Source organism: Syngnathus acus, chromosome 8 (assembly GCF_901709675.1).
Source record: "Syngnathus acus chromosome 8, fSynAcu1.2, whole genome shotgun sequence".
NCBI lineage: Eukaryota > Metazoa > Chordata > Actinopteri > Syngnathiformes > Syngnathidae > Syngnathus > Syngnathus acus.
Genome location: NC_051093.1, coordinates 7,382,028 through 7,407,209, shown reverse-complemented (window position 1 = coordinate 7,407,209; position 25,182 = coordinate 7,382,028). Strand labels below are relative to the sequence as shown.

The 25,182-nt window shown below is 41.8% G+C and overlaps 5 protein-coding genes and 1 long non-coding RNA gene across 13 annotated transcripts in view; 1 reads left to right on the top strand and 5 right to left on the bottom strand.

Annotated features, from left to right (window-relative positions):
* Positions 1–404: 404 nt before the first annotated feature.
* On the bottom strand, positions 405–1,930 carry nol12 (nucleolar protein 12). Its single transcript, XM_037256217.1, has 6 exons — positions 1,740–1,930; positions 1,276–1,381; positions 1,142–1,190; positions 938–1,083; positions 765–859; positions 405–680 (listed from the first exon to the last, which is right to left on the bottom strand). Exons 1-6 carry the CDS (start codon positions 1,847–1,849, stop codon positions 485–487), a joined length of 702 nt encoding a protein of 233 aa, XP_037112112.1. The 5' UTR covers positions 1,850–1,930; the 3' UTR covers positions 405–484.
* Positions 1,931–3,898: 1,968 nt separating this feature from the next.
* On the bottom strand, positions 3,899–12,316 carry srebf2 (sterol regulatory element binding transcription factor 2). The gene is made up of 20 exons (XM_037256205.1): positions 11,997–12,316; positions 9,657–9,979; positions 9,330–9,483; positions 9,069–9,217; positions 8,854–8,973; positions 8,447–8,719; positions 8,190–8,304; positions 7,971–8,122; positions 7,682–7,880; positions 7,422–7,597; positions 7,032–7,281; positions 6,780–6,949; positions 6,536–6,707; positions 6,329–6,446; positions 6,130–6,236; positions 5,713–5,845; positions 5,403–5,574; positions 4,864–5,040; positions 4,661–4,772; positions 3,899–4,519 (listed from the first exon to the last, which is right to left on the bottom strand). Exons 1-20 carry the CDS (start codon positions 12,073–12,075, stop codon positions 4,317–4,319), a joined length of 3,354 nt encoding a protein of 1,117 aa, XP_037112100.1. The 5' UTR covers positions 12,076–12,316; the 3' UTR covers positions 3,899–4,316.
* Positions 12,317–12,676: 360 nt separating this feature from the next.
* Positions 12,677–15,997, bottom strand: LOC119125590 (GTPase IMAP family member 7-like). Of its 4 annotated transcripts, none has more exons than XM_037256212.1 (5): positions 15,846–15,997; positions 15,262–15,341; positions 13,694–14,992; positions 13,310–13,468; positions 12,677–13,212 (listed from the first exon to the last, which is right to left on the bottom strand). In XM_037256212.1, exons 2-5 carry the CDS (start codon positions 15,284–15,286, stop codon positions 13,208–13,210), a joined length of 1,488 nt encoding a protein of 495 aa, XP_037112107.1. In that variant the 5' UTR covers positions 15,287–15,341; positions 15,846–15,997; the 3' UTR covers positions 12,677–13,207. The 4 variants fall into 4 exon arrangements, with proteins under 4 accessions (XP_037112107.1, XP_037112108.1, XP_037112109.1 ...); XM_037256213.1 differs by having other exon boundaries at positions 12,677–13,209; positions 13,307–13,447; positions 13,703–14,992; XM_037256214.1 differs by having other exon boundaries at positions 12,677–13,209; positions 13,307–13,456; positions 13,712–14,992.
* Positions 13,452–25,182, top strand: part of LOC119125596 — a 14,377-nt gene continuing 2,646 nt past the window's right edge. The window contains exons 1-2 of the long non-coding RNA XR_005098503.1: positions 13,452–13,529; positions 16,022–16,032. This is a non-coding gene — a long non-coding RNA (uncharacterized LOC119125596). The remainder of the gene's footprint in view (positions 13,530–16,021; positions 16,033–25,182) is intronic.
* On the bottom strand, positions 17,071–21,863 carry LOC119125593 (coiled-coil domain-containing protein 134-like). Of its 3 annotated transcripts, none has more exons than XM_037256220.1 (8): positions 21,588–21,863; positions 20,833–20,924; positions 19,023–19,157; positions 18,796–18,917; positions 18,397–18,481; positions 17,877–18,058; positions 17,563–17,634; positions 17,071–17,365 (listed from the first exon to the last, which is right to left on the bottom strand). In XM_037256220.1, exons 3-8 carry the CDS (start codon positions 19,123–19,125, stop codon positions 17,240–17,242), a joined length of 690 nt encoding a protein of 229 aa, XP_037112115.1. In that variant the 5' UTR covers positions 19,126–19,157; positions 20,833–20,924; positions 21,588–21,863; the 3' UTR covers positions 17,071–17,239. The 3 variants fall into 3 exon arrangements, with proteins under 3 accessions (XP_037112115.1, XP_037112116.1, XP_037112114.1); XM_037256221.1 differs by lacking the exon at positions 21,588–21,863 and adding an exon at positions 21,019–21,117; XM_037256219.1 differs by lacking the exon at positions 21,588–21,863 and having other exon boundaries at positions 20,833–21,124.
* Positions 22,325–25,182, bottom strand: part of LOC119125585 (meiosis inhibitor protein 1-like) — an 18,720-nt gene continuing 15,862 nt past the window's right edge. For 2 of the 3 annotated variants that reach the window (XM_037256203.1, XM_037256204.1), the window contains exons 30-33: positions 24,884–24,990; positions 24,646–24,777; positions 23,051–23,166; positions 22,325–22,594 (exon numbers count right to left, since the gene is read on the bottom strand). In XM_037256203.1, coding sequence (XP_037112098.1) covers positions 22,525–22,594; positions 23,051–23,166; positions 24,646–24,777; positions 24,884–24,990 — 425 coding nt within the window. In that variant the 3' untranslated portion in view covers positions 22,325–22,524. Of the gene's footprint in view, positions 22,595–23,050; positions 23,167–24,645; positions 24,778–24,883; positions 24,991–25,182 lie in introns of those variants that run through there. The other variant, XR_005098502.1, reaches the window with a different exon arrangement.

Here is a 25,182-nt window from a genome sequence, read left to right as displayed (position 1 = left end):
CACATGGCTCATCCTCATGGTCTCTATAGTCCCCAGCAGCACATCCTTCCTATTGGCTGAGGAGACAATGAGTGAAACAGAAGCATCCACGACAAGAGCTGGCGGCTCTTCAGTAGCGAGGTTAAGAGACTCAGGGGTCGGACCCCGCAGCCTGCAAAAGCCCCTTGTATTAAATATCACGGCTTTAGAAAGCAAAGTGAAACGTCTGTGCTGGTGGCAGGTGCCACGCGTAGGCTCGGGTTAGCGTAAATAAATAAACACGAGAAAGGAGGGGGGCTGAATATATATACATTAAACTCACTGGCAGACAAATGTTCGGAATAAAAATAGATTATATTGAGGTAAATAGAGATCTAGTTCGGGTGTAAACACTGAACCAAGATAGAAAGTGTGACAATGTTTGGGGTTAGCGGAAATATTAAGCTTTAATCAAACTACATTACATTGAGTGTATAAAAATAACACCATGTCAATATCCGATCTTTCAATCCTGTTGACCGTGCTTCTTTCCAGTCATGCGTCGTCTCTGCCACTTGCTGGTCTTCTTGGCACTGATTTTGCTTTCTGTGACTCTCTTGTCAGTCTTGTCCGTCTGCTGGCCTCGTCCTCCTCGTCCTCCCTGCTTTCGTTTTCTCTTTTTGCAGGTGAAGGCGTTGAGTGAGGATGTCAGCGAGCGGATCCTGCATAGTCGGGGGACGGATGGACAAAAGTGCTTAGAATGATTTAAATATACAGATTAGAGTATATAATGAGTAGAAGTCTACTTTTTGTTCAAGATTGGATTGCCAGCCTTTTTTGGCATTGTCATCAGTTTCTCCTCTTGCTCCCCATGATCATTTTCTTTAGGTTCCCCATTGACCTAAGAAGAAAACAAAAGACTTCATTTAAATGTTATGGCTGTCAGTCAAACAGACTTGATGCAAGTCGGTGTGTTGACCTTATTTGTTACTCGTTCAAGCAGGTGATTGTTGGTGAGGTCCAGATCACTGATGGTAGTCACTGTGACTGTGTGGTTCGGATGATCAAACTGAACAGACTCTGTTGTATTGGTGATCACATCTTCCAGATCATCTTCGCTTTCCTCTACAATAAACATCACGTTAAACAAATTGTGAAAAATGCATGTCCGCTTCTGACTCACCGAGCGCTTCTTGTCGCTCCTTCAGCATTTTTATATATTCCTTATGCCTCTGAAAGACAGTTATAAAAGTAACACCATTTTGTCTGAGTCAAAATAGTTGTCAACAATAATATGGCCTTTTGCTTGGCACCTACCTCTTGTCTGACTCGGTTTTGTTCATCCTTGATCTTCTTGCGTATTTCTGCTACAGCTACTTTCCTCCTTTCCACCTTCCGCTTATGGAAACCAGTGAGATATTCCCTGACAGGAAGGAAGATGTATCAACACAATGAGTACACTTTACAAATCCAATATAAGAGCACTTTGAGATTTCTATGTAAGGTAAAGTGCGTTTCAAATAAAGTGTATTATAATAATAATAATTAATAATGCTGGCTTTAATTTGACACTAAGAGATACGTTCTTAGAAGATGTTTGTTTTGTTGTCACAATTTACAGTGATGTACATTCACCATACTCGAGTTGTTTTACGTTTTCAAATAATAATGAAATAATATAAAACATTCATAAAGGTTCAGAATTTATAGCGTGTACATGCAAACACACAACTAGTGATGCTGTGGCACTAGCAAAAGGATAAATAATAGGGTACACTTACGCCCTCTCTTTGTCGTCAAACATTACGACGCATTTATTTTCCCTCTTCTTAGATCCAGGCTTGAATTTCGCCTTGTTGGGGACATTACTGTTCTTTTTTCTGTTTTTCATTGTTGTGTATGCTTACTTTCCATGCGCATGTGAGTGGGCTGTCTGATGACTTCCGGTGCTGACGGCGTGACTGCGAGCTCGCTAATTATGTCCGACTGAAAACATGCGAAGAAAGATTTGTTCCTGCAACTGTAAATACGTACCAAAAAAAAAAAAGAAATAAAATGTAGATAGTAAATACGTACAAAAAAAATGCAATGCATACTAATTCCAATTGAACCAGGAAATTTATTGGTCTAATTCATTGATCAGATATCTATTATTATTTTTATTATTATATCTGAATTGTGATGGAACAGCTAATTGTGGAAAAAGTACTCCAATTACATAATAGGAAGAAATATAACAATGCTATATTTCTCCATATATGCAACACAGATAAGTAGGAGGGAATCAAATGTTGACTACTAATGGCGACCAAAATAGTGTCATTAATCTTCTGTTTTAAGCCGGCTATATATATCTTTTGCAGGGTAGGAACAAACAAGAACTTCCACCTCCATCACATTTTTTATTATAAAAACACCAAGATCAAAATAGTGAACAAGACTGAAATTTGGAAAGTAAAAAGGATATTGACAAAAAAAGATGTAACATAACATCAGAAAAGCTGTAATAAACCCACCCTATCCATGGCATTGCTGTTCTTTGTGCAGCCAAGAAAGAGAATGATCTGCTCGGTTTGACCTGTAAGAGAATTTTCTGGAAATTTGCTTCTCTACTCTAAAAAAAAAAAAAAAAAAACAGTAAGCTTTTACACGAATCTAAAATGCTTGTTCTATGTTTTAAATTCCTCACATTAAAATATAATACACACAAATTGTGACTTTCCTCCCCTCCAGCAAAGGATTATTCTTAAAAAGGATATAATTAAATAAGACACAAAAGCAGGAATGACAGAAGCACCTTGTGCAAGGCAAAAACTACAAATTAAAAAGCAAACAGCTTTAAACAATTTCTAACATGATTTTAAAATGTACGTGATTTAGCAAAATAGTTCTGTTTAAAATAATGTTTTGCCTAAAAAAATAATAAAAGAGACATCAGACAAGATAAAACATTGTTGCACAAGCACATAATTTACATTAAACAAAGGTTTGCATTTTTTATACTCCAACGTAATTACCATCTGAACTTAACTCAGTAAAATATTTTGACATTTGGGGCAAGGCAGCCATAACTGCTCCTCTGATCCAGCCATTAAAACCAACCAGACAGTAGCGATTGTCAATAATGTCTTCTTCAACGAGGGTTTTACGTTTAAATCTACTTTTAAAAGTTAGTCTATTTGTATTTACAACCGAAATACAAGCTGTTCATATTTAATAATCATACATGCACTACAATATGCATGTATCAACATCCTGCATTCCCAGCAACTTGCCCTCTGTAGTCGCGACACCTTTGCGTGATGTACTGAAAGCTGCACACTCTTACCGTATTTTCCGCCCTAAAAGGCGCACCTAAAAACCTAAAATTTTCTCAAAAGCCGACAGTGCGCCTTATAGGCCAGTGCGCCTTATATATGGATCAACTGATGAATTTGTTGATCCATACTGGTTGTACACAGTGCTCTGCCAAAATGTTTCAGTACGTTTTAGTACGACTAATAAATTACAAGGTCGCATCGCTTCCCAGCATTACGGCAACTGTAGTCAGGGGGCGTCACCGAATAGCTGTTGTACCCGCGAGGCTATTTCCTGTCAAAATAGGCTGCTCTGTTAATGTTTCGAGTAAATCTACGGATCGATATGGAAGGGAAACGTAGGTAAGTAGTACCAATGCGTTAGATCGAACTTTAGTCAGTTCCGATCATTTTATAGGAGATCGTTTGAGAAACGCGATTGTTTATAGAGGGCTCGTTGGTTATTGGCTAGTGGATGCATACCGCAACCCTAGTCAACCTCAGTTTGATGCAGTATAGCTTCTATTTTATGCGCCTTATAAGCCGGTGCGCCTTATATATGGACAAAGTTTTAAAATGGGCCGTTCATTGAAGGTGCGCCTTATAACCCGGTGCGCCTTTTAGGGCGGAAAATACGGTACTTCCAATTCAGAATAACCGACCTTGTGTTGGGGTATTTTCTTTTTTTCCCCACAGTATAAACGCACTGTTATTGAGGTAGATATAAAGCGACACGACTTAAAATTCAGCATAAACCAGTCTGTCTTCATGTGTATGCATTTGACAGCCCTTAGAATGGAAGCTGGCAAACAGTTTTAGAAATTGCAAAGTGGCATTGCACCACTGCCAATGCACCAATTTGAAGTTATTTATAAACAGGTCCCTTTTTCTTTGGAAGCCCCATTACACCTGATATTCCGGTTGCGCAATTTTAAATATGAGGCAGTGAGCCAACTTTGTGAATGACCAAAAGGTGGCGAGATTGTTCTAAAGCTGAGCACTGGAGAGATGATGATACAGGCTTAAAAATGTAGGACTAAGTTAATCAACAGAAGTGTGTGTTCAGGATGTAACCACGGTCGTGCCACCGCTCAGGCGCATCAGGATCTGTTGACAATCTTGCAGGGAGCGCCGATCTCCTACCCGCTCCAGCGTGCGTTTGGCCTCGGCCAGCAGGTGGGCACGATGCCCGGGCGGGGTTAACAGAGGCATGGGCAGGTGGCCGCAGGCCAGCAGAATGGCGTGAGCCCGCTCCCTCTCACCCTCTGACGTTAAAATACAAAATAGAGATCAGCATTTTGTTAATTGCTTTTGTTGGGTTGTTTGTAAAATAAATCGCATTCCTTTTTTTTTTATCTTAACAAGAGGGGAAACGCAGCAGACGAAAAGGCAAAGATATTCTTCACCTGCATTGGGGAGGCCGTTGGTCCTGCGTCGCAGACTGTGATCCAGCAGCTGGTGCGTCCTTGTGGGACTGGCTCCGGCCATCAGCCTCACCGTGGTCTCGTGGAGGAACATCTACAAGCAAAAGAGTCGTGGCTTAAATACACCTGGAGCCGAAGAAAGTCATGAAACAATATTGATGTCATTATTCTGAACGTCTTGTCACCTTATGCTGGGCCTGTCTGGAGCACTGCGTGAGCTTTCTGAGCGCACTGAGGTCGTTTTGAAAACCAGCCAACTGCGAGGCAGATGCTGGGCCCGGTTCCCCATTAGTGCTGCTTCCTCGCTGCCATAAACTGGTCCTCAAGGTCAGTAGAAGGTCGCATACCAAGAGCTCCATCGCCTTAGATGATAAAGAAAATTCAGAACATTATTTAACGTCCTCCACTCCCTATTATTTTAAATCAATAAAAAATGACAACATGCATGTTCACTGTTTCACCATTTATGATGCAACTGTTTCATATATGATTTGATATATTTATTTTGTGGTCGGTGCAGGAGCAGCGTGCAGAGCTTGGAGGTCTCTGTAATGCACTGCAGGTCCATTGCACTTGGCTTGAAGATCATGCAATGCAACTACAATGCACCACAGCCACCTCCTGCCATCTCTATCGCGCTATAACATCCACCTACCAAATATCAAGCAATTTAACTAGAAACCCCAAAGAAAAAAAAAAAAAAAGCTATTTATTTGTTCTTTACCTTGTTTAAGCCATCGCCGGGCTGCCCAAGCGGTACAGAGATGCTGGAGCGCAGGTAGCTGCTGGCTTGGTCACAACGGGACAGACAGGCTGATGTTCCTTCTCCCTTTAGAGGTGACAGACTCATCTGAACTGACTTGCAGAGTGACTGCACAGCCTTGGGCAGAGGGTGGCTGGAACAGACAGGAGAAAGAGAAACAGTTCAAGTTAATCTGTCAGACACAGCAATTCGCCAAAAAAAAAAAAAAGAGGGCAAAAGTAGTTGGTTGCAATCTGAACATTCTGGGAGCACTTAATGACACGGCACTTACTCAAGAGTGTGCCGTGTCCTTGGCATCCGCTCTGCTTCCACCAACAGAGACCTCACAGTGACATCATCACCTTGAAGCCAATAGATGGTAGCCTTTAGGACCAACGCCCACCAACGACTCACTGGATCTCTCACTGCCAGACAAAACAAATATTTCTTTTGATTCCATCTTAAGATTTTAGATGTCAATACTAAATGAATTGCACCATTTTTATAGCCAAAAACAACCTCTAAGAACTCCATGGAGGAAGTTCGATTCAGTTCAAAAATATCTCCAACAAAGAAGTGTCAATATTAAATTAATTGCACAATTTTTATAGCCCAAAAAAAAAAACCTCTAAGAACTCCATGAAGGAAGTTCAATTCAGTTCAAAAATATCCCCAACAAGGAAGTGTGCTATGTCAAACATAACCGCACCTGATGTGATGGTGTGACTGGGAGGAGTTGAGAAGGGAGGAGCAGACGGCGAGTCCTCTGTGCATTTATTCAACTGTTGCAGAAACTCAAGGGCGCTGGAAAACTCTCTGCAAAAAGGAAGCAGACGAGTACATAGCTGAACAGTAATGTCACTGTTTCACACTCCAGTGAATTAGTGCTGGCAGGGCTCCTGTCACACCCAGAGCTTTGTTTGTGTTTGCACGCTTCAAAGTCATTTTGAGGTTGGATGAGGGTGTGAACGGCTCTCTCCAACAACTTCCTGCAGAAACAGCGGTGCAACTGGGCCACTGGGTCTCCTGGAAGGCAAACATTTACAGTTGGGCCGTTTCAAGTATGGCGGCATGTTTTGCTTTTCACAACAATCAAGTTAGAAGGTCATTTGTACCTGGGTCTCTCTTTGACGTGAACACCCCATCGCTGCTCTCCGACTTCAATGACCAATCGCAGCTTAAAAAGAACTTCCTGCCCAATGGGTTGAAAAGCCAGCGCAGGCCGTCAGGAATGTGCTTTGCTTCGCATTGATTTGCAAGGCTCTCGGCACAGCTCAGTAAGTAACCCTGAGAAGAAGAAAAAAAGTTGTGTAAGTTGAAATCGATACGATTTTAAAAGAGAATAATAAGGTTACGTACGGGCAAACAGGTGATGTAGAGAGCGGGTACAGTGCGCATGGCTGCGGCTGCCGTCACGTAGATCTCGGCGAGTTGAGCGGGGGCCATCTTTCCTTGGGCGCTCTCGCTGAGGTTGACAGCACTCAGAGACAGCGACAGGGCCCACCAGCTGCTTCGCTGAGGTAGCTTTCCTACAAATCACAAAACGTGCACAATTGATTGTTCATTTTTATCGAGATTATCCTTTCTTTGAATGATCATCCCAACACTTACCCGTGAGTTGCAGCTGGCTCAGACGATGGTATACCAGGGCGGCATCCTTCGCGCTTGTCCTCGCCTCGTCCCCCTCGTGTTTGCCTCTGATTTGGTGAACCAGCCACCCGAGAGGGGTTGGGCGATGTAAACAATAGCGAATCACATTCCAGGTCAACGAGCAGACCAGATCCAGTTTGGTGGAAGGCAACGCTCTGGTCAAGATGGACAAGGAAGTCTCTAAACTTGTCAATGCTGCAGCATAATCTCCCTATGAGAGATGGGGAGAATAAAAGAAAGTTCGAAGAGATGACTGCAAGAGCAAAATAGGTTGGAACAGATCATAAAAGTACTAACTGCTTAGAACAACCATAAAAAACAAAAACGGGACTTCATTGGAAATGTACTCACTCTCTTGAGGTGAACATCAGCTTGCTTTCGGTGTCTCCAGAAGGACACCGACTTGGGGGAGTGAAGGGGCGTGACAGGTTCCCAGAGGTAGAGCACCCGTACGCAACCCCAAATTGCTCCCAGCCCACTCAGCATCCAAACCGTCACCCATGGCAACAGACAACGCAGCCAAGAGGCTAGGATTCAGAAAGAGAGAGCCCACACAGGGAGATAAATGTCAATCAGATTCCATCTTCATCACAAAAGCTAGCTTTTATTACCCAAATCTTGAGTGGGGCCCGGGAACCAGGATAGAGATCTAGAAGGTCCGTGGCCACTAGAAAGACTCTCCGAGATCTCCGAATCCAGCAAAGAGGGCAGCGGGTTCAGGGAGAGACAGAAGAAGGTCAGGGCACAGAGAAGCAGACGAGAGCCATCCATCACTCCAACAAAGTTAGGAGAGTCTGGCTCACACTTCATCTGGGATCAAAATAAAAGATGGACATAATGTTGAATAGACAATAGATGATAGAAAGAAAAAACGATGGACCCAAACGCCGTGTACATTACCTGATCGTGATCCATTAAGGGGCTGCTGGGCTCAGAGTCCACATTGTAAGGAGAAAACTGTTGAGGGGAAATTGAGCCCAAGTCGGAGGCTGGAGGTGACATAATTGCAATTTCCTCTTTAGGCTCCATATCCTCAGACATTGTCACTGGCCCTGAGATAAACAAAGATGTTAATATTAATGAATTTGCTATATGAAGTTACCCATGTGTTACACTTACTGTTCTTCTGGTTTGCCATCTTAAGAGTCAGATTCTCCTGTCGGAGTTTATGGTTGACCTGTTTCAGGTACTTAATGTAGTCAATGGCTTTACTCAACACTCCCGACTTATGCATCTGAAAGGAAAAATGTAAAGGGAAAAAAAAATCTTATTTGATTTCATCTCCAACCAACATTTACAGTCTGGACCACTTGCGATACACTCTAATAATTCCCATTTGTTAAAAAAAAACAAAATTCAAATCTCAAATCACTGACCTTGACGTCATTGCCGACAACCAAGTCTCTCAGCTCCACAATCTTGTCATTGATGGATGAGCGGTACCTCTTTTCAATGATGTTGTGGGTGGTCCTTCTCTCACCCTCCTTCACCACCCCTCCTTGGCACAGCCCCGCTGCAGTCAAAGCGCTTTGGTCTATACCTGAGATGGTGCCGTTTGTGCAGTGAGAGGAGCCCGGCTGCAGGTGTTTGATTGTCAGCTTCTCTCCGCCTCCCAGAACAGAAGTCAGGAGGCTGCTGCCCATCAGTGTCTACAGACACAAAAGCGATTGCTCGTGGCATTGCAAGTACTAATATTCACTCGAATTCTGACTACTATGGTGGTTCTAATTTAGATATTCTGGTTGTGTTGTAAAAGCACAAATTCATCTTTGGGGTGTTTTACCGGGACTTGCAGTGTTGTGTTCTGGAGGGGCGTGGTCAATGTGGTGATCCCTCCTGGGTTTGCCATGGTGGATAGTACCAGGGAATCGGTCTTCAAAATCTGAGGCTGTTGAACCAGAACCTGTTGAAAAGTACCACCACAAAATTTAAAAACAGAGCTTGAAGAGTTGACGTGTCTCAATCATCAACTGATGACATGAAAAGCAAAGTCGGTACCTGTTGCACTTGCTGCGGCATAGTGTGGACTGTAGTGGGCGCTGTAGAGAGAGTCTGAATGGTCTGACCATTTGTCAGAAGGCGCTGTTGAATCGTCACCGGTTGGAGTTGAGGTGTTGTCATAATGCTCTGCACTTGTGGTTGAAGTACTGGAAGAACATGAGAAATGACAAATGAGTACCGGTGATTGGTCAAGAGCCAGATTGGAACTGACTCAATGAGAAGATTGCAACAACATGATGACAGGATTGTCTTTGTCACCTGGGAAACCAGGAGTCGGGCTCTGGTGGTAGATGACCGGGTTTTGGATGAAACGTGACTGCCCACCAGTGGTGGCAATCATCACCGTTTGGGCCGCAGATGTCTGGATGGGTGTTGGGACCAAAGTGTGAACCGGGAATCGCTGGGTTTGCATCTGCAATGTATAAGGTGAGAAAAAAAAATGATGAAATGACATCATTTCTTTAAGGTGTTTATCAATAAACTAGTTTTCTGTAAAAAAAAAAAGGTAATATTACATCTTATCAGCAACAAAATGTGCTAACAGACATTCTTCACTTGGCATGAGTGGAAGAAAATTTGTCAAACCTGAATGGTGGGTTGGGCCACCAGATGGGGTTGGATGGGGTGGACCACCTGAGGCCGCGGCTGAAGGGGCGGTGGGGTACGGGTCACCTGATGCTGTACTGTAGATGGTGTGGCTGTGGAGGGCGACTGAGCAGGGGAGATATTTGGGGGGAGGGAGCCAGACCTGGGCGACAATGTCGGGGGGGCAGAGAGACCAACGCCGGAGTTGTGGTAGGCAACCGGGTTTGATGATGGCGCAGAGCCCGGGTTTTGATTGGCTGGTCGAGGGGTGGTGCTTAGAGTGTCCAGCTCCTCAAATAAGTCGGGATCAAGCTGGAGCATCTCTGAAGAAATATGAAGAGAAACATTTTGAGTATACATCAAGATAATTTATTGCATCTATAGAAGATGTACAGGATGTTAGCATAAATTGATGGCCCAAATGAACAATGCATAAAAATGTATTTGACCATAAACTATTAGCATAAGGAAACTTTGCAAATAATCTACCTATTGTGACAGTAATACTGGTAAGGACTTTGTATGTCCTTGAGTAAAAGTGAAAAGCATTACTCAATCATGAAGGGTCTCTGTCGGTACACCTGAAGCGTGTCAAAGCAGTTTTTACGGCAGAAAGATAAGACGAGAAATAGCAGCCAATGTTGCAGATCGACCTTGAGGGAGGCACACGTACATGCAGACGCAGCTTCTGCTTTTGGCCTTGAAAAAATTATGTGCTGATGGCCCACAAAGACAAGCAGAGCTGTAAAAGTGAAATTTCAGTCTTGTCAAGTTTGCGGTGCTGATGTCGTTGAAACTTAATTGCTTCGTGAAGCTTTAAATAGAATTTTAATATACTATATAGGAAATATTGGGATGCGCAACAACTGATTCCATTGACCCCCCCGAAATATACCAGGATACAACTTGTGGGCCCGATTGCGTAACCCTATTTCTAATGCAGCTACAAGGAAATGAAATAATTGTTCATCCTTGTGCACCTTTAGGCTAAAAGAACAATCGTATGAATGTCAATACTGTCAATAACAAACTGTTTTATTTTTCTCCAGCTTCAGATATGTTGAAGTCTTCAACTCAAAACTCCAGTGAAGTGTTTATCATAGTGAATCTGACGAAATCTTATGAGGAAATAATCACGGGCAGTTCAACCTGCCAAAATAAACCACCCGGAACAACAACAGAAAAAAATGCATAGCAGTCTGGGGTGCGAACACACGGTAACCTTTAGGATCAAACATGACCTCATGGTTGAAATCCTGCCAAAAACTACATCAAGTCATTGTCATAAATAAGCATAGAGTATTTCGTCAGAGTGGAAAAGGGGTACAGCCTTTATGGCGACCGAGCAGAATTGAACCGTTCATACCAACAATTCAGCGTTTGCCACCATTTATTCAACTTGGACACTCAAGCAAAAGATATTCATGTATTGCAGATGAACACATTTATGCTGACAGATACACAAAACCAGGCATGAGTGCACCTCAATAGGGGGGAAATTGTTGGGCAGACAGACAGAACAAGCCAGCCGCAGATGCCGCAGACAATGAGGATCGGTGTTGTGGGCTTCTTGGTGAAAAGAAAGAAAGAAGGTTATGCAACTGTAGTCCCAGAGAGAGTAATTAGGGAGCGGGACAAGCGCATACATGCGTGTAAAATGGTTCAACGAAACAAGTCTCAAACTTTATTGAAAAACAAAGCAAAACATGATTTTGATCAGTGCATTTTAGATTAGTTAGATTTCAGTTCGGCTATCTAACTCTGAATTACACTGATGAGATTTAAAAAAAAAGTTGTTTGAACATAATGATGTTTAATTATAAAATGTTTACTTTTTGTTTGATTCGTTTTACAGTTAACCTGACCGATCTTATTTGCAGAAGTGTGCAAAGTGAGTCTTCTTTTCTTCAAAGTGATCTGATGGGATAGTGTTTTATTTCTCGGAATAGCGTAAAGTGTGTTTTATTAAGTTTACATTTATATTACGTTTAAATGTGTTCAAAGCGCGAGTGCGGAGAGTGTAAAACTGCACGTGGAACTGGAATTAATGCCATGATAAATGGGGGTTCACTGTCATCCATTGAAGTGGTCGGGTATCTTCAATCATCAATGCATTTGAATGACAACATGCCCAATACTGAATAACAGCTCATTGATTACCTTGCTAGAAACGACAGGAAAAATAAGCCAGTTTCTCTATTTATTAGACTCCAATAAATGACAGACGCGCTCAGCTTCTTACGCTGCTCCAGACTCGCAAATGCTTACCAGACTGAGGGGAAACTGGAAGAATAAAGCCAAATAAACACGAACACGGTTTTCAGTGACATGACAACTCACCATAGATGTCCCCTACTGTTAATCCATTTCCAAATTCCGCTAAAGGCTCCATTGGTGGCATGTACTCTCCACAGTCCATCCTTGACCGCCGTCACCGAGTCGCCTCGGATAAAACAGGACTGTCGGGTACAAATGTCTAAGTACGCAGGCCTCTGGTAATTAGTTATTGTATTCACAAGTGAAAGTTGGACAACACCAGTGCCTCAAAAGAGGCAGCGGTCTACCCGGCTATACTCATTTAAAATTATATTTCCTGAAGACGACGCCATGTTGTTTTGGCGTTACGTCATTCACAAATAGACGCGGTGGTTTAAAACGGGCTCAGATTGGTCCAAAACAACGTGTTGTTGTCAGCAGACCAGACAGGATTGACCAATGACAAGACCGCATTCTTCATGGCCTGATAGTACGTCATCAGAAAGTCATGCGTTATTTCAACAAACCCCGCCCCTAACACGCCCTCCCGAGGATGAGTAGGGAACCGCACTTGGCAAATGTAACACATTGATAAAATGCTTATGTCCCATAAATAGAAATTAAAAATAGAAGCGGACACCTGAATAATTTCCGTCTCCCGCCTACCGATGACATGATGAGTTTAATAAGTTTCATTATTTAAAACAACATGAACCTTAGATGTTGTAGCTTGGATTCCCTTGTATCGACAGAATACTAGAGGATTAGACGTCTTGAAAAGTGCATTTATTTGTTTGTTTGGCATCATACAGTCCATCACAAAAAAGGGATGAATATTTTCAATAAACAAGTGGGGATAAAGCGGTCCAGAAAATGGATGGATTACAGTAATAAGCAAAACCTACTTGAAAATAAGAACAAAAATACAGAAATTTCATTAGTTACTTTACAAACAAAATGAATAATTTGATAACAGATTATTTTATAAAGCCCAGCTATACCTGAAAGGTATTTATCATCCTCCAGATTTTTTTGGCCACATTTATAACACACCATTTTCTAAAATCAAGGCAATTTTCATATTTCAAAAAAGCAATGTAGAAAAATATAAAATGGATTATTTTAAACCCTAACCAATCTGGCACAATGAGAAAAACATAAATGCCCCCATATTTAATCATGGGTTATCAGAGTACAGAGTACTGTGAAGAAACTGGACTTAAAATAATTTGGCTGCATCTTTTGTGCAATAGTTTGACAATATTTTAGAGACAGTCACAGAAACGCTTTAGTGTTCATTGTTAGAGTGGTGCTCACTCTAACTTATTTTTGCAAGAACCACATGGGAGACAGTATGCCCTTTTAAACACCTGCAGGTGGAGAGCCATTCGGTGCTTTTTGGCATGACACCTCATAAGTAGACTTTTGTGAGTCTTTGGTTTTATCTACAACCACTTTCACTACAACACTGGTAGGTAAGAACACTCCTGCAACCTTCGCAATCGCAACCACTGCATCTGCAACAGTATTTACGGGCGCAGAAGTTGTGCCTGTTCCTGCAGGCAAAGTTCCAGCTGAGGTTGGGCAATTTTGCGCTGCCAATGGAGCTAAACCACTGTTGGCTGCACCTGCGCCTGTTCCTGCAGGCAAAGTTCCAGCTGAGGTTGGGCAATTTTGCGCTGCCAATGGAGCTAAACCACTGTTTGCTGCACCTGCGCCTGTTCCTGCAGGCAAAGTTCCAGCTGAGGTTGGGCAATTTTGCGCTGCCAATGGAGCTAAACCACTGTTGGCTGCACCTGCGCCAGTCCCAGCACTCAGAGCCGCCCCTGTGCCCAAGGAAGCCCCCACAACTACGGAAGCCGCGAGAGCAACACCTCCAACACTACCAACCTGCACTAGAGTATCCAAAACTCCCTCTTTCACACTCTCTGCTTCGGAGCCAGCCATGATTCCCATTGCACCGCAGACAAGTCCCCCAGCAGCTGCCCCGATAGCCAAAGCGGTCTTTCCCGAGGCTGCGGCAACTACGGCGCTCACAGCTCCGGCGGCAGACGCTCCGGTAAGCTTAGCAGCAACGAGGCCAACGGCACTCCCCGCAACATGTGCCGAGAGGGCAGCTGTCAAGGGGACAGCGACGCCAAAGGCGACCCCGACTGCCAGTCCTACAGCGCCGGCAGCCACTATGCGCCTCAATATAAGCATCAACTTTGAAGAGGGAGCAACCTCTCGCGTGCTTCTCGAGGCTCTATCGCATCCCTTACGCTCGCGTTTCTGATGTTGCCTCAGATGCAACTTCCTCTTCCTGATGCTTTGAGGAACAGGCTGACTTTCTTCATTGTTAGTCTCCAATTCCATTTCTTGCTTCCTTTTCTGCTCTTCCCTTATCGCTGCCTCTGCCTCTTTAAACATAGCGTTAGTGTAAAACTCTGTTTTGCTCTTCTTCACCATCTTGTCGACCTTCATCATGAGTTCTTGAACCTGAGTCCCATTACCGTAGTTTTCCTCATTGTTAAACACGTGGTACCTGCCCCCGCATTTGTCAATGAGCTCTCTAAGACCATCAGGACTCTCTTTTAGGTATTCATCAAACTCCATGCCTTTAAGATCATCTCCCTTGGTAAAGAGAACTATTGTGTGGTATTTGACAGCGTCATCTCCAAATATTTTAGCCAGATGGTTGACAGCCTGGGCCTCGTAATCTGTGTAACGTCCAATGGGCACCACCAAGAGAAAAGCATGGGGCCCAGGAGCGGTAAAATACAGACAATTAGCAATTTCTGTATGAATCTCCTCCTCACTGAGGTGAGTGTCCCCAAAGCCTGGCATGTCAACCACCGTAATCTTCCTCATTCTCTTCTGGTCATCATCAAAAGCACGATCAGTGCTCCCAGGCTGGCATTTCCGGGTCACTGAGCTGGCACTCAACTTTGCAAGGAACTTTCTTTGGCCCAACATGGTGTTAGCTGATGAGCTCTTGCCAGATCCTGTGTTCCCAACCAGAACCAGCCTGATTTCTTCAAGCTCTGTGATGCCCATCATGTCAACTGGCTCGTGCCGTTCTGCACTCCGTGATGGCAAAGCTGCACAAAACGTGTTAAAAGTCATTAATATCTGGAATGAACCTGCTCATTGTAAATGTTAGCATGTGACAACATGCACAATTTGTCACAAATTTGGATCCAGCAGTATAGGGTACAGATATCATATAATTACAATTAAAGTTTTAACCATCCCATGTTAGACTTAAAACATACATTATAAATTGATTTCTTCAAGTATTTCTTAATACATTTCAGGAAATAGGAGATTACTGCACTTTTGAGGGAAATAAAAAAACAGTCTTGCTTACACAAGTCTTCATGGAAAAAAGGCATAGCGTGCTTCCTCCAAGCTGTTTGCTTGTCACTCCCGGACCCCGGTTGAAGTTTACTGCAATATTCACACAATTAAATGAGAATTAAACATTGTACAGGCTGGGAATAAATTAGCATATAGGTACTTAATTGGAGTAATAATATATACAAACAGAGCACATAAAAATAATCCCAAACTTTTTTATATATAATCTTTTCTCTACTCTGTGGAAACAATGATTGGAGTTTAGTGTTTTTTTTCCTATGTGCACCAGCCAAGCACCACGCCTTGTCCTTGGTGAACCACATTCTTCAAAGGTCCAAAGTTATATATAAATCCGCAAAGTAGCGGATTCGTGAAAGGTGAAGCGCAAAGTGGCGAGGGATCACTGTAAAAATTATTGCGCAATCCCCAAATACTTCAAAATTAAGTATGATCGAACTTAAAATGGCAACTTTTGCTGGCAATACCGAAAGCGAAACGAGCCACCTTAGGACGTAGCAACTAGCATTATGTCGAAAGACGCTGCAAGCTATCAAAATCAAGGTACATCATCACAAATCGTTTCAAATACTTTACCCAGGTCTTGCTACGTCGACATATGCCAGTAGTTAACACTGCTTGCAGGTCGTTTGAAGTGAGACTGACGTTGTTCGCATCACCCACTTCTTTCAATGCGTCGTCGTGGTAAAAAAAAAATAAAAAAAATAAAAAATGCATGGTCCACCCCTCGACACACATTGGCTGACAAACAGGCACATCGACCGTTCCCCACGCAAACAAGTTTAGACTTAAAACTGTCACTTTTTAATTCCATTTCATCCTAAATAAATGGCTTGTTCATTCTGTGGTGACAATATGCCTCTGCTGGATTTCATCGGGCAAAACAGAGATACATTTGCACATTCTAAGGAGATTCGAATCTAATGCATGAGTTTGAAGGTTTACATTTACAGTTATTCAGATGTGCATTTTATCACAAAAGTAGTTTTGGTTACCTAATTTAGCTAGATAATGGGTGGGGGGGGAAACATTTTTGCAAACACAGGCTTGTTCTAGCCTTTCACAGTATACATTGGACCTCACCCTGCTGAAAAAATAAATACATGAATAATCAGCATGTTTTTGTTGTGTTTTTGTCCTCTCGCCAGCAAGTCCAGCAGCAAGTGCACAACAAAACAACCAAACACCTGAACATTTGATCACTCGGCTGTTTTTTTTTCCCTTTCATATTTTTTTTTTTAGCAGGGAAGTAATGTTGTGGCTGGTGTGCATATTTTAACAGTCAGAATGATATAAATCCAAAATGGAAAAATAATACTGTGCAGACAGCATACTCAGAGAAAAGTGTGTGGCATTGTTTGGCCATTGGTTTCTTGTAAAACAAAAGTGAAAGTATCCTCATTGGATTCTTGTAAAACAAAAGTGAAAGTATCTTCATTGGATTCCTGTAAAACCAAACTGAAAGTAAATGCCTTATTGTTTTCACTCACAAGACGAAAATGTATGATGCATTTTTACATCAAGTTTTAGACCCTTATGTCAGTTCATTCGAAAAAGGTCAATCATAGTCAATGAGGTTTGCTCTAATTGATATTTGGCAATCAGAAGCATACGGACTTAAAATAGACAGTAAATCTAGACAAAACAGCACAATCTGGTGGAAAGCTTTGAAGTCAATCACATACACGAACCTAATTCCAAAACACATATTTAAACCTTATTGTAACCTTAAATGCTTGATGATAATCTCATAATAAATCAGTCAAAGAGTACAGCAATTCTGAACCCCCCCAACAATAACTTTTTTTTTTAAACATCACGTCGATGTTTTGTATGATCTTCCTCGATACACGTCTTTCGTGACGGCCACTTTTCTTACTCTGTAATCAGAGTCTGCGAGGTAAACCTTTTTGAATTGCATGTTCCCTTCTTGTTTCTCCCTCTTCACTAAGCCTTGTTGAGGTATGTTGCTATAGCTCGCCGCGGGAGCGAGATATGCGAGGGCCTTTTCGGATTTCTTTCCTCTTCTCCTCTTTCCTCCTCCTCTTTTCTTCCTCCCTCAGGATCTTCTGGAAGGCCTCCGCAGTGTGAAGGACCTGTGGCCGGAAGAATGAGACGCCTCAGATAAATTCCAGTGTATAGCAGTCAAGTAAAAACATACATTTGTATATATTGGACGGTCTCTCGTTTTATTTTATTTTTTTTAACAGCAATTTGCCGGCCTCTCCAGCAGAGGGCGATCTTATCTAAACGCACTGTATAAATAAGAATTTGTAGTTGACATTTTACTTACATCATCTCTTTCTGTCCGGTAAGGGTTGATAAAGTCTGGAGATTTTTCGATTATTCCCAGTTCCTGCGACATCTATGAGATGGGAGGAACAAGAAAGTACAGAGGAAAGTATAGTTAAAACAAAAGAAATAAAAAGAAAGATATATTAGCGTTATGCAGATGGTCTATCAGACTCATTCATTCATTCATTTTCTATACAGCTAATTCATTTCAGGGTCGTGGGTGGGTACTGACAACTCTGCCAAATTTGAAACAAAACCTCACTTCATGCTGCAATTAAAAATAAATATCTAATAATAATTTGGTGATCTTACCAGTGAAAGGACATGTTGATGGGCTCCTCCTGTGAAAACTCCAGTCTGGTTACAAAAATGAAGCCCCCAGCGAAGCAGTCCACCCCAGTCAGCGTTCCGGTCAAAATAATGGTGAACAATGCGCGGAAAGCGCAGCGCCACGTCGCCAAAAAATGCTGTGTTTTCCACTATGTGGGAATAAGCTGGAGAGAGTCATTGCAAGCGGGTTAATCAGAAGAAATAACCGAGCCGCTGACAAAACGCTCAGAGTAAAGTGATCGATGAAAGGGTGTGAAATGCAGACTTTTGCACGGTAAGACGCTAACACTGTGATGGCCAGCATAAATCAAACGGGATTGGTGGTATTTGAGCTGTTGGCGGTCGCTCGCTCTGATGGAGGAGCAAAGAGGGCAAGACTGACAGAGGCATTGCTTTTGGAGAAACCGTATGTCCTTCGAATTAACTGCTGCTTGAAAGTTAAACGGTGAAATCAATAAATATGAATGAATAGAATAAATGATCAAAAAACAAAGCGTCAAACCTTCTTTGATTTTATCATCCAGAGGGAACGGGTCGTTGGGCTGCATGTTGGCTGAGACCAGGATTTCTCTGGAGTCTTCCAAAACCTGAGAAAGAATATAACATTACGATGACATTTTTTGTTGACATTGCTGAAGAATGTAATATTGGGATTAGCGGTCTTTGATTCCGTTTGGACAAGGTTAGCAAGGTAACAGTTTTTCACATGTCCGAGTGGTTGGGTCAGTGTCCAATTTAAAGTAGCAAATGCTGAGGAACAACTTCTTTTCCCAATTAATTCAGAAAGAGAAATCATGTCATTAAGATAGAAGGTCATAGTTTCATTTATATGGTAAAGTTTTCTGACTCAAGTTCAGTTAACGCGAGTTAGTGCGAGTACTTCCAATATGTCACACATTACCTTAAAAAGGCCTTTCAGCATGATGTCGATTATCTTATATTGCTGGTTAATATCATTCAATTCCACCAGATTCTTGAGTGCGTTGAGCTGATCTTTTCTTTTTGTCTCAAACAAGCGCTTATCTAGTGAGGGAAGTTCAGGAAGAGGGGGGAAAAACACCTGGGGTCAAATCAAACCAAATACTTTGCGACCTTTGGAAAACAGGCAACGCATGCAAAGAAGGATACAGAGCTCAAAGTTGGTGTCGTGTTTCGCTCTGTGTGCGTCAGTGTCTCCCGAGCTGAGGGAGGCGAGCGCCGCCGCCAGGAACGTCACACACACACTCCGCATGGTCAGTAAGGAGGCGGCAGGATGCCAAAAACCTGCGTGGACATGTCAAAGCAGAAAACGGATCAAGTCAATATGGAACACCAGAGGGTACTTCTTTATAATCCCCCAAAACATTTTGAAGTCCAACTTTTTGCCTCTTATATTGCCCTCGCTTCTCCCTCTCCGCCAGTCCAATCGTTTCGCCATCCACAGCAGTCGATTTTGATGTTCGGCTGTTACGTTTTCCCGTCCTCAGAGGCTTTTTGGAAGGGAGGGCAAGAAGATAAATAACTAAAAATAGAGCCTCATCAAATCAAGATTTTATGAGGGCAAAATCATGACGAAAACAAGAGCAGAAAAAAGAAGCTGAAGAGGAAGAGGCTGGCTGGATTATAATTCACATTGCACATGAATAATTTAGCAAGGGCACAATCGATGCACGGTGAGAAGGTCAGATGGAGGTGACTGGGGTGGGCCGAGAGCACCACCTTGTGAAGGGGATTAAGGTAATATTTCTTTGCAGAGACGGAGTGAAAATAAGACGTGGAAATTATATAAAGCAAGAGCGAGACAGCGGAGAAGTAACAAGAGCACCAGGGCATTGTAAGAACGGGAAAGTGGGACGAAAACATGACTGATGGATGTTCAGCTCATACATAAAGTCTCTCCTCCAAAAAATAATAATTGTGGAGTATACAGAGAAGACTCGGCCAACAAGGAGTTTAAAACGGACCAGTATTTCATACTCATTGAATAACGATGATAGGAATGAAATATTTATCATGAAATGTAATGACTTTTTTTTCAGTGTATAAAATTAGCATAAATAGAAGACGATGGAAAAAAAAAAATAATGATGAAAAAAGTAGAAGAAGAAATATTTCATTTCAAGTGCGTTAGGAAGGAGTTGGTTTCAATGATACCGAATAGCTGGTGACGACATTTTTTGGGCTCTTGCCCTTTGTGAGACCGTGCAGTAAATATCCCAAAGTGGTGCTTGTGAGCTTGAACATTACCAAATAATTGCCAGGAAGAGGAAGACCTGCCTCTTTTGTTAGATGTACAGCAGCTGGCTGCATGATTTGAGATTCCTGAGCGACTCGGGCAGAAGGTTTGTGTAGATGTACGACAGATGGTTACAGGCGAGATTGTTATCACCGATGGCACTCAAAACAGCCATAAAGGAGGTTTTTGCTAGCAAAGCTTAGTAACGCAATTACCCGAAGCAAGTATTTGAGATTGGATCGTTGACAGTCAGCTGTTTTTGTCTCGATGTGAAGTGCTGCACACAACCAGTAATCTCTATAGTGTCCCTTACTCATCATATAACTCAATATAAGGAAGATTAAAATTTTCAATGGTATAAAATCACCTAACATCAACACATAAAACTCAACTTGAAAATTAAATCAACCCCTATTTTAAAACACACAAATAACACCACCTATTGATCACTGAGCTGGGGCTTTAGTCAATGTTAATGGAATTATCAATTTTGGATAAAAACATTTCACATCTACTAATCAGAGGAAAGCAATTATTTCAGCGTAACACTAAACCAAAATTTTAATGGAAATAAATGAGAGTTTTTTAAGTCGCCCTGCCAGACCAAGTGCAAATTGGTGGGTTGATTAAAATTATGCCTTCACATACTAATTTTGACAGATTACAAGAAAACAGAATTGCAACTGAATTGAATTACATCCGAAAAATAGGTTCTCTTCTCACCTTGTTGAGCTGTGCTTCAGCTGCTGCTCCAATTCAGTGTGTTTACCTTCAAGGCCAGTGGAGTGTGCTCAAGTCCAGGCGATGACAATCTCCTGAGGTGCAGAAGCTTAGGTTAAATATCTATTAAGTGGAATTCAGAAATGGCATTTCTCTTATCAAAAAAAAAAAGGTAAGCGGGTTACACACTACTCATATATAATGTGTGAAATCCCTGTGATTTCAAAACATGCACCCAGTATCTAAAGATGCGATGCCACTCTGCTACTGCTTCCTCGCAGTGGTTTAAAACTAGAAAAATAATCAAGTGTGGGAGGCAGCCAAACGCTCCACATCCATTTAAAGACACGTAACTGAGCCTGGAGGTGTTTGTGAGTGAGTGAGTGAGTGAGTGAGTGAGTGAGTGAGTGAGTGAGTGAGTTTCTCAATGTGGGATAGGCGCCAATGTTGATCAGACGGCTGGACAAGCTCGAATCCCCATAAGGTCTTTGATGCCTCTGTGAGCAAGTTTCATCTTCAAGAAATGACATCAGTGACATCCTCTTTCCATGCATCCGCAGTATTATGGCCATTCAATCATATGGAGCGATGAGTGTAAATAATGCAATTATGACATCCACTTATTACTTATTTCAAGCTGTCCTAAGTATCTGCACAAATGTATTCATGTCAAAATGAATGGAATAGTTTACAAATGATCGGAGCTCTTAACCAGCACAGATGATCAGACCGATAAATGAAACTCGCTGATCACTCACCGCGTTGAAATGCTCCTTTTTTTGAATCTCTATCCGCACTAATCTTGAATTTCAGCACGCCGAAGTGCTTGGCTGGACAGTCACTTCATCCACGAAGATCCTCAAGTGGAAAAAAACACACGCACACACTTGGCTGCAGTGGTTCATTTACATACGGACAGCGCTTGCCGCTGCTCCACTCGACTGATGCCACGATCGCACCAGCAGGCTTCCCTCCGAAGAATGACAGCAAACGGACACTCAGCTCAGGTGACGGTTTCGTTCCGGAGTGGTTATAGGGAGACACCGCCACGGATACGTTCCGTTTCCGGCTACTTCCGCTGAATCATTGAGAACAGTATACCAAAATAAAAGCCTGTATTTTGGTATACTATTGCTGAAATTACTTGTAATTTTTCTAAAAGAAATTACACTGCTTTATTAGTGGAACATTGCCTTTTCAAAATCTATAATTTGAGAAGAGGTTATTTTACAAATTACAATTAGATTTAGGTGAGGTCTGACAGTCCCCCATTGGTTCCCATTTCATTTATAGTACATGGTAAAATAATTAAACACATAATTAACTATAATAGCGTTGCAAGCAGCTTGCCTGATGGGTTTCATTTAAGAGATTGGCGCTTCTGTAAAGTAATTGTCTTTTTCTGCTTACACGCTTAGCAACAATTAAAACAGACATTTAATTCATAACAGTTTCAGAGAATGCCAGTGAAATGCAGGTAATAAACAGCTCTTACTTTCATTTTGGGAACAACGTGATGACTAACGTGTCTGTTTAATTCAACTTTCTTTTAACAATCTCCAAAATGTACTTTGTAATAAACAAATACACACCCTAGTTAATAATATTTTGTCCAAACGCATGTGGCTTGAGAACTGAATTTGCAATTCACCTCGCCATAGAAAAATAATGATGGACAAATGCTTTCCAAATGTGTCACTTTTCTAAAGCGCTTTCACTGTTCACTGTGAAGTCAGACAAACAGATGGACACACTACCAAAACGTCTGAAAAAAAAAAGTGTCAAGGGAGAATAAAGTGGTAGAGTACTGCTTTGTAGCTTTGACAGATGGGAGCTTGTTTTGAAGTCTTGTCTTTTATAGTATTGTCGACCCGAAATTACGGCACAAGCTCCATCTTCTGAAAATGTTCCAGTGAGGAGAGTCTTGAATCAAATGTTCCTTTCAGCAGACATACTAGACTAAATTATGGAACATTTTCCATCTGGTCTGTGTGTGATAAAGACAGAGTCTACACAAAAGATTACGTGAGTCTACAAGTACAATACTGACAGTTATTGAAAAACAATAATAACGTATGCAGGCCACGCACTTTCAAAGAACCGAAGAGTTCAAACTACGGTAGCACTTTGTTGAATAAAATCAATAAAAGTGCCCACAGCAACACAATATTTGCTGGATGTGACTTGTAATTCACATGTGTGCGTGCATAATTAAGGATACAGGATGTTGCAGGGCAAACTCTCAAAGGTCGGCAGTGAGTCCAGGGCCTCGATCACACTCCTTACTCTCTGCTTGTGTTCCTCTGCGAGTGGAGGCTGAAAGACACCACTCTCTATCTGAATCAGAGAATGGAGATAAGCAATTTGATTGAAAGTAAATGACAAGCGCTTAGCGAGAACAATTACAGTATAACAAGATATGTAGTGATGGCAAAGAATAGAAAAGAGGAGTGGGATGTGAAATTATTTGACCAGCATGACAAAAGTCACGCAAAGGAAGATTACAGAAGTTAATTGCATTTTTTTTTTTTAAATTGTAAAAAAAAAAAAAAAAGAGGATAAGCGGTTTATAAAATGAATGGATTGAGTAGGACCAGAGCAAGTGGCTTGACAAGCACATGGGCTGTCTCAAGTAGCTTGAGTCGGCTAATTTTCAAAGGCGTGTTAAGATATTTCTGATGCATGTTTTAATTACGCATTAAGTGCCACTATCCAATCACTGTGTTCTCATAAGACGGCGGCAGCAGATGGAAATAAAGAGTGACTCTTAGTGTGTCGTAGTTGACACATATTATTAGCATTATATCAACATAATAAACTCCATTATATAAATAACATTGAACTAAAAAAAAAATATTGCCCTTGAAAAGAAAAGTTTGGACACTTCTGAAATAAGGTATTCACACTTTGGTGCCTATGAATAAAGTAGAAATCACACGCTTGCAAGCATGCACGCACACACTCAGGTATGCTTATGAACTCAAGGACAGGAGGTAAAATATGACTATTGCACGAGTTATCTGACAATTGCAGGTAAGTTCCTGACGAAATGAGATTTCACTAGAAAATACTGGCAGACAACTGTGAGTGAGATTGGGTGGGAGCAGAGGTGACGACAGAGCAAAACTTAAATCAAGAGGAGAGCGTGTCGCACTGAAAGCTGTCTCGTCATGCAAATGAGTTCACCTAGTCCCTGATTTCCAGACACACACGCTCTGGCAGAAGCTGTCATTCTGTCGCTCCACCTGTTCTGACCCATTTGTGTTCAGTACAATGCACATCTGAGACCTTAATAATCAAATGTTTCCTCTGTAGATAAATAAAACAATTCCAACAAGGAGCTTGGCTTTTAGTTTGACTATCATCGCGGTTTGATCAATTATTTAGCGACAATTTTAAAACATTTCTGGTTGTGCTTGGAAGCAGTTATGTGCAACATCTTCATTGCAGTAATGTTCATTGTTCAATAATTCAGAATATTGGGAAAGAACCATGATAAAAGATTTGCGGGTGTGGCGAGCAAATAAATGTGGATGTGAATAACGGAGTCGGAATAACGGCGGGTCAAAAAAGTTATGGTAATTTTATTCAAACATTACAGAGCTTTGTTTTTAAAGTGTAATAATGAATGTTTCATTAGTGCAGGCAGTGCAAGAATTTGTCTGTTTTTGACCTTCAACTTGATTTAAATTAAGGCCCTCGCTCCACCTCCAAATGAAATGTTATGTAGAAAACAACGAGGGTGACTTTGGTCTTAGTTTTGAATCCATCGATGTGTATTTGTATAGTTTGCGCTCACTACATGGATATGGATACCTGTGTGAGGAGTAGCCTGAGGGCTTGTGATGCTTCCTGGCCGAGCTTCTTAACCCCTGTCTTCTCCACTGCATCCATCACCTTGAGCAGGTCAGGCTCCCACTGTACCACCAGATTGCCGTGCCGAATAAACTACACGGAAAAAAAAACCACACATACTCCACATATTTCAACACGAAGGAAAAAGAAATGTAGTGATTAGAATAAATGAAGGTGTGGGCTGTGTGTAACATCTCACAAGTGCGATGACCCTGAGAACGGCTGGGTGCAGGAGGAAGCTCTCATCTGAGCTATGCAGGCAGTAAAGGAGGAATCCACTCCATGGCTGGCAAACCTCATAATTGGCTAAAACACAACACATGAATAACTCGAGAATAAAAGTTAAGCATTTTTTGATCATTCAAAAGTAAATACAATAATGCGTGTATGTAAATATGTTTAGTTTGATTTACGAGCAGGAAGAATACTTCTTTCCCAATGGTCTGAAAAATGTTTCTATGCGGTCTCTCTCTCTGACTGCAAAAATGGAAGTCAACT

Coding starts and splice junctions, on each gene's coding strand:
- nol12 (XM_037256217.1), bottom strand. CDS start 1,849: ATGAAAAACAGAAAAAAGAACAGTAATGTCCCCAACAAGGCGAAATTC. Junction 1,191..1,275: donor AAAACCGAGTCAGACAAGAG/GTAGGTGCCAAG, acceptor ACTGTCTTTCAG/AGGCATAAGGAATATATAAA. Junction 860..937: donor TTGAACGAGTAACAAATAAG/GTCAACACACCG, acceptor TTTTCTTCTTAG/GTCAATGGGGAACCTAAAGA.
- srebf2 (XM_037256205.1), bottom strand. CDS start 12,075: ATGGACTGTGGAGAGTACATGCCACCAATGGAGCCTTTAGCGGAATTT. Junction 9,484..9,656: donor TGGCCCAACCCACCATTCAG/GTTTGACAAATT, acceptor TATACATTGCAG/ATGCAAACCCAGCGATTCCC. Junction 8,305..8,446: donor TTGTCGGCAATGACGTCAAG/GTCAGTGATTTG, acceptor TTTTCCTTTCAG/ATGCATAAGTCGGGAGTGTT.
- LOC119125590 (XM_037256212.1), bottom strand. CDS start 15,286: ATGCCTTTTTTCCATGAAGACTTGT. Junction 14,993..15,261: donor TTTTTTCCATGAAGACTTGT/GTAAGCAAGACT, acceptor CGTTTTGTGCAG/CTTTGCCATCACGGAGTGCA. Junction 13,469..13,693: donor CGCAGGTGCAGCCAACAGTG/GTTTAGCTCCAT, acceptor CTTTGCCTGCAG/GAACAGGCACAACTTCTGCG.
- LOC119125593 (XM_037256220.1), bottom strand. CDS start 19,125: ATGCGGAGTGTGTGTGTGACGTTCCTGGCGGCGGCGCTCGCCTCCCTC. Junction 18,059..18,396: donor GGATGATAAAATCAAAGAAG/GTTTGACGCTTT, acceptor GACTCTCTCCAG/CTTATTCCCACATAGTGGAA. Junction 17,635..17,876: donor ATCAACATGTCCTTTCACTG/GTAAGATCACCA, acceptor CCCATCTCATAG/ATGTCGCAGGAACTGGGAAT.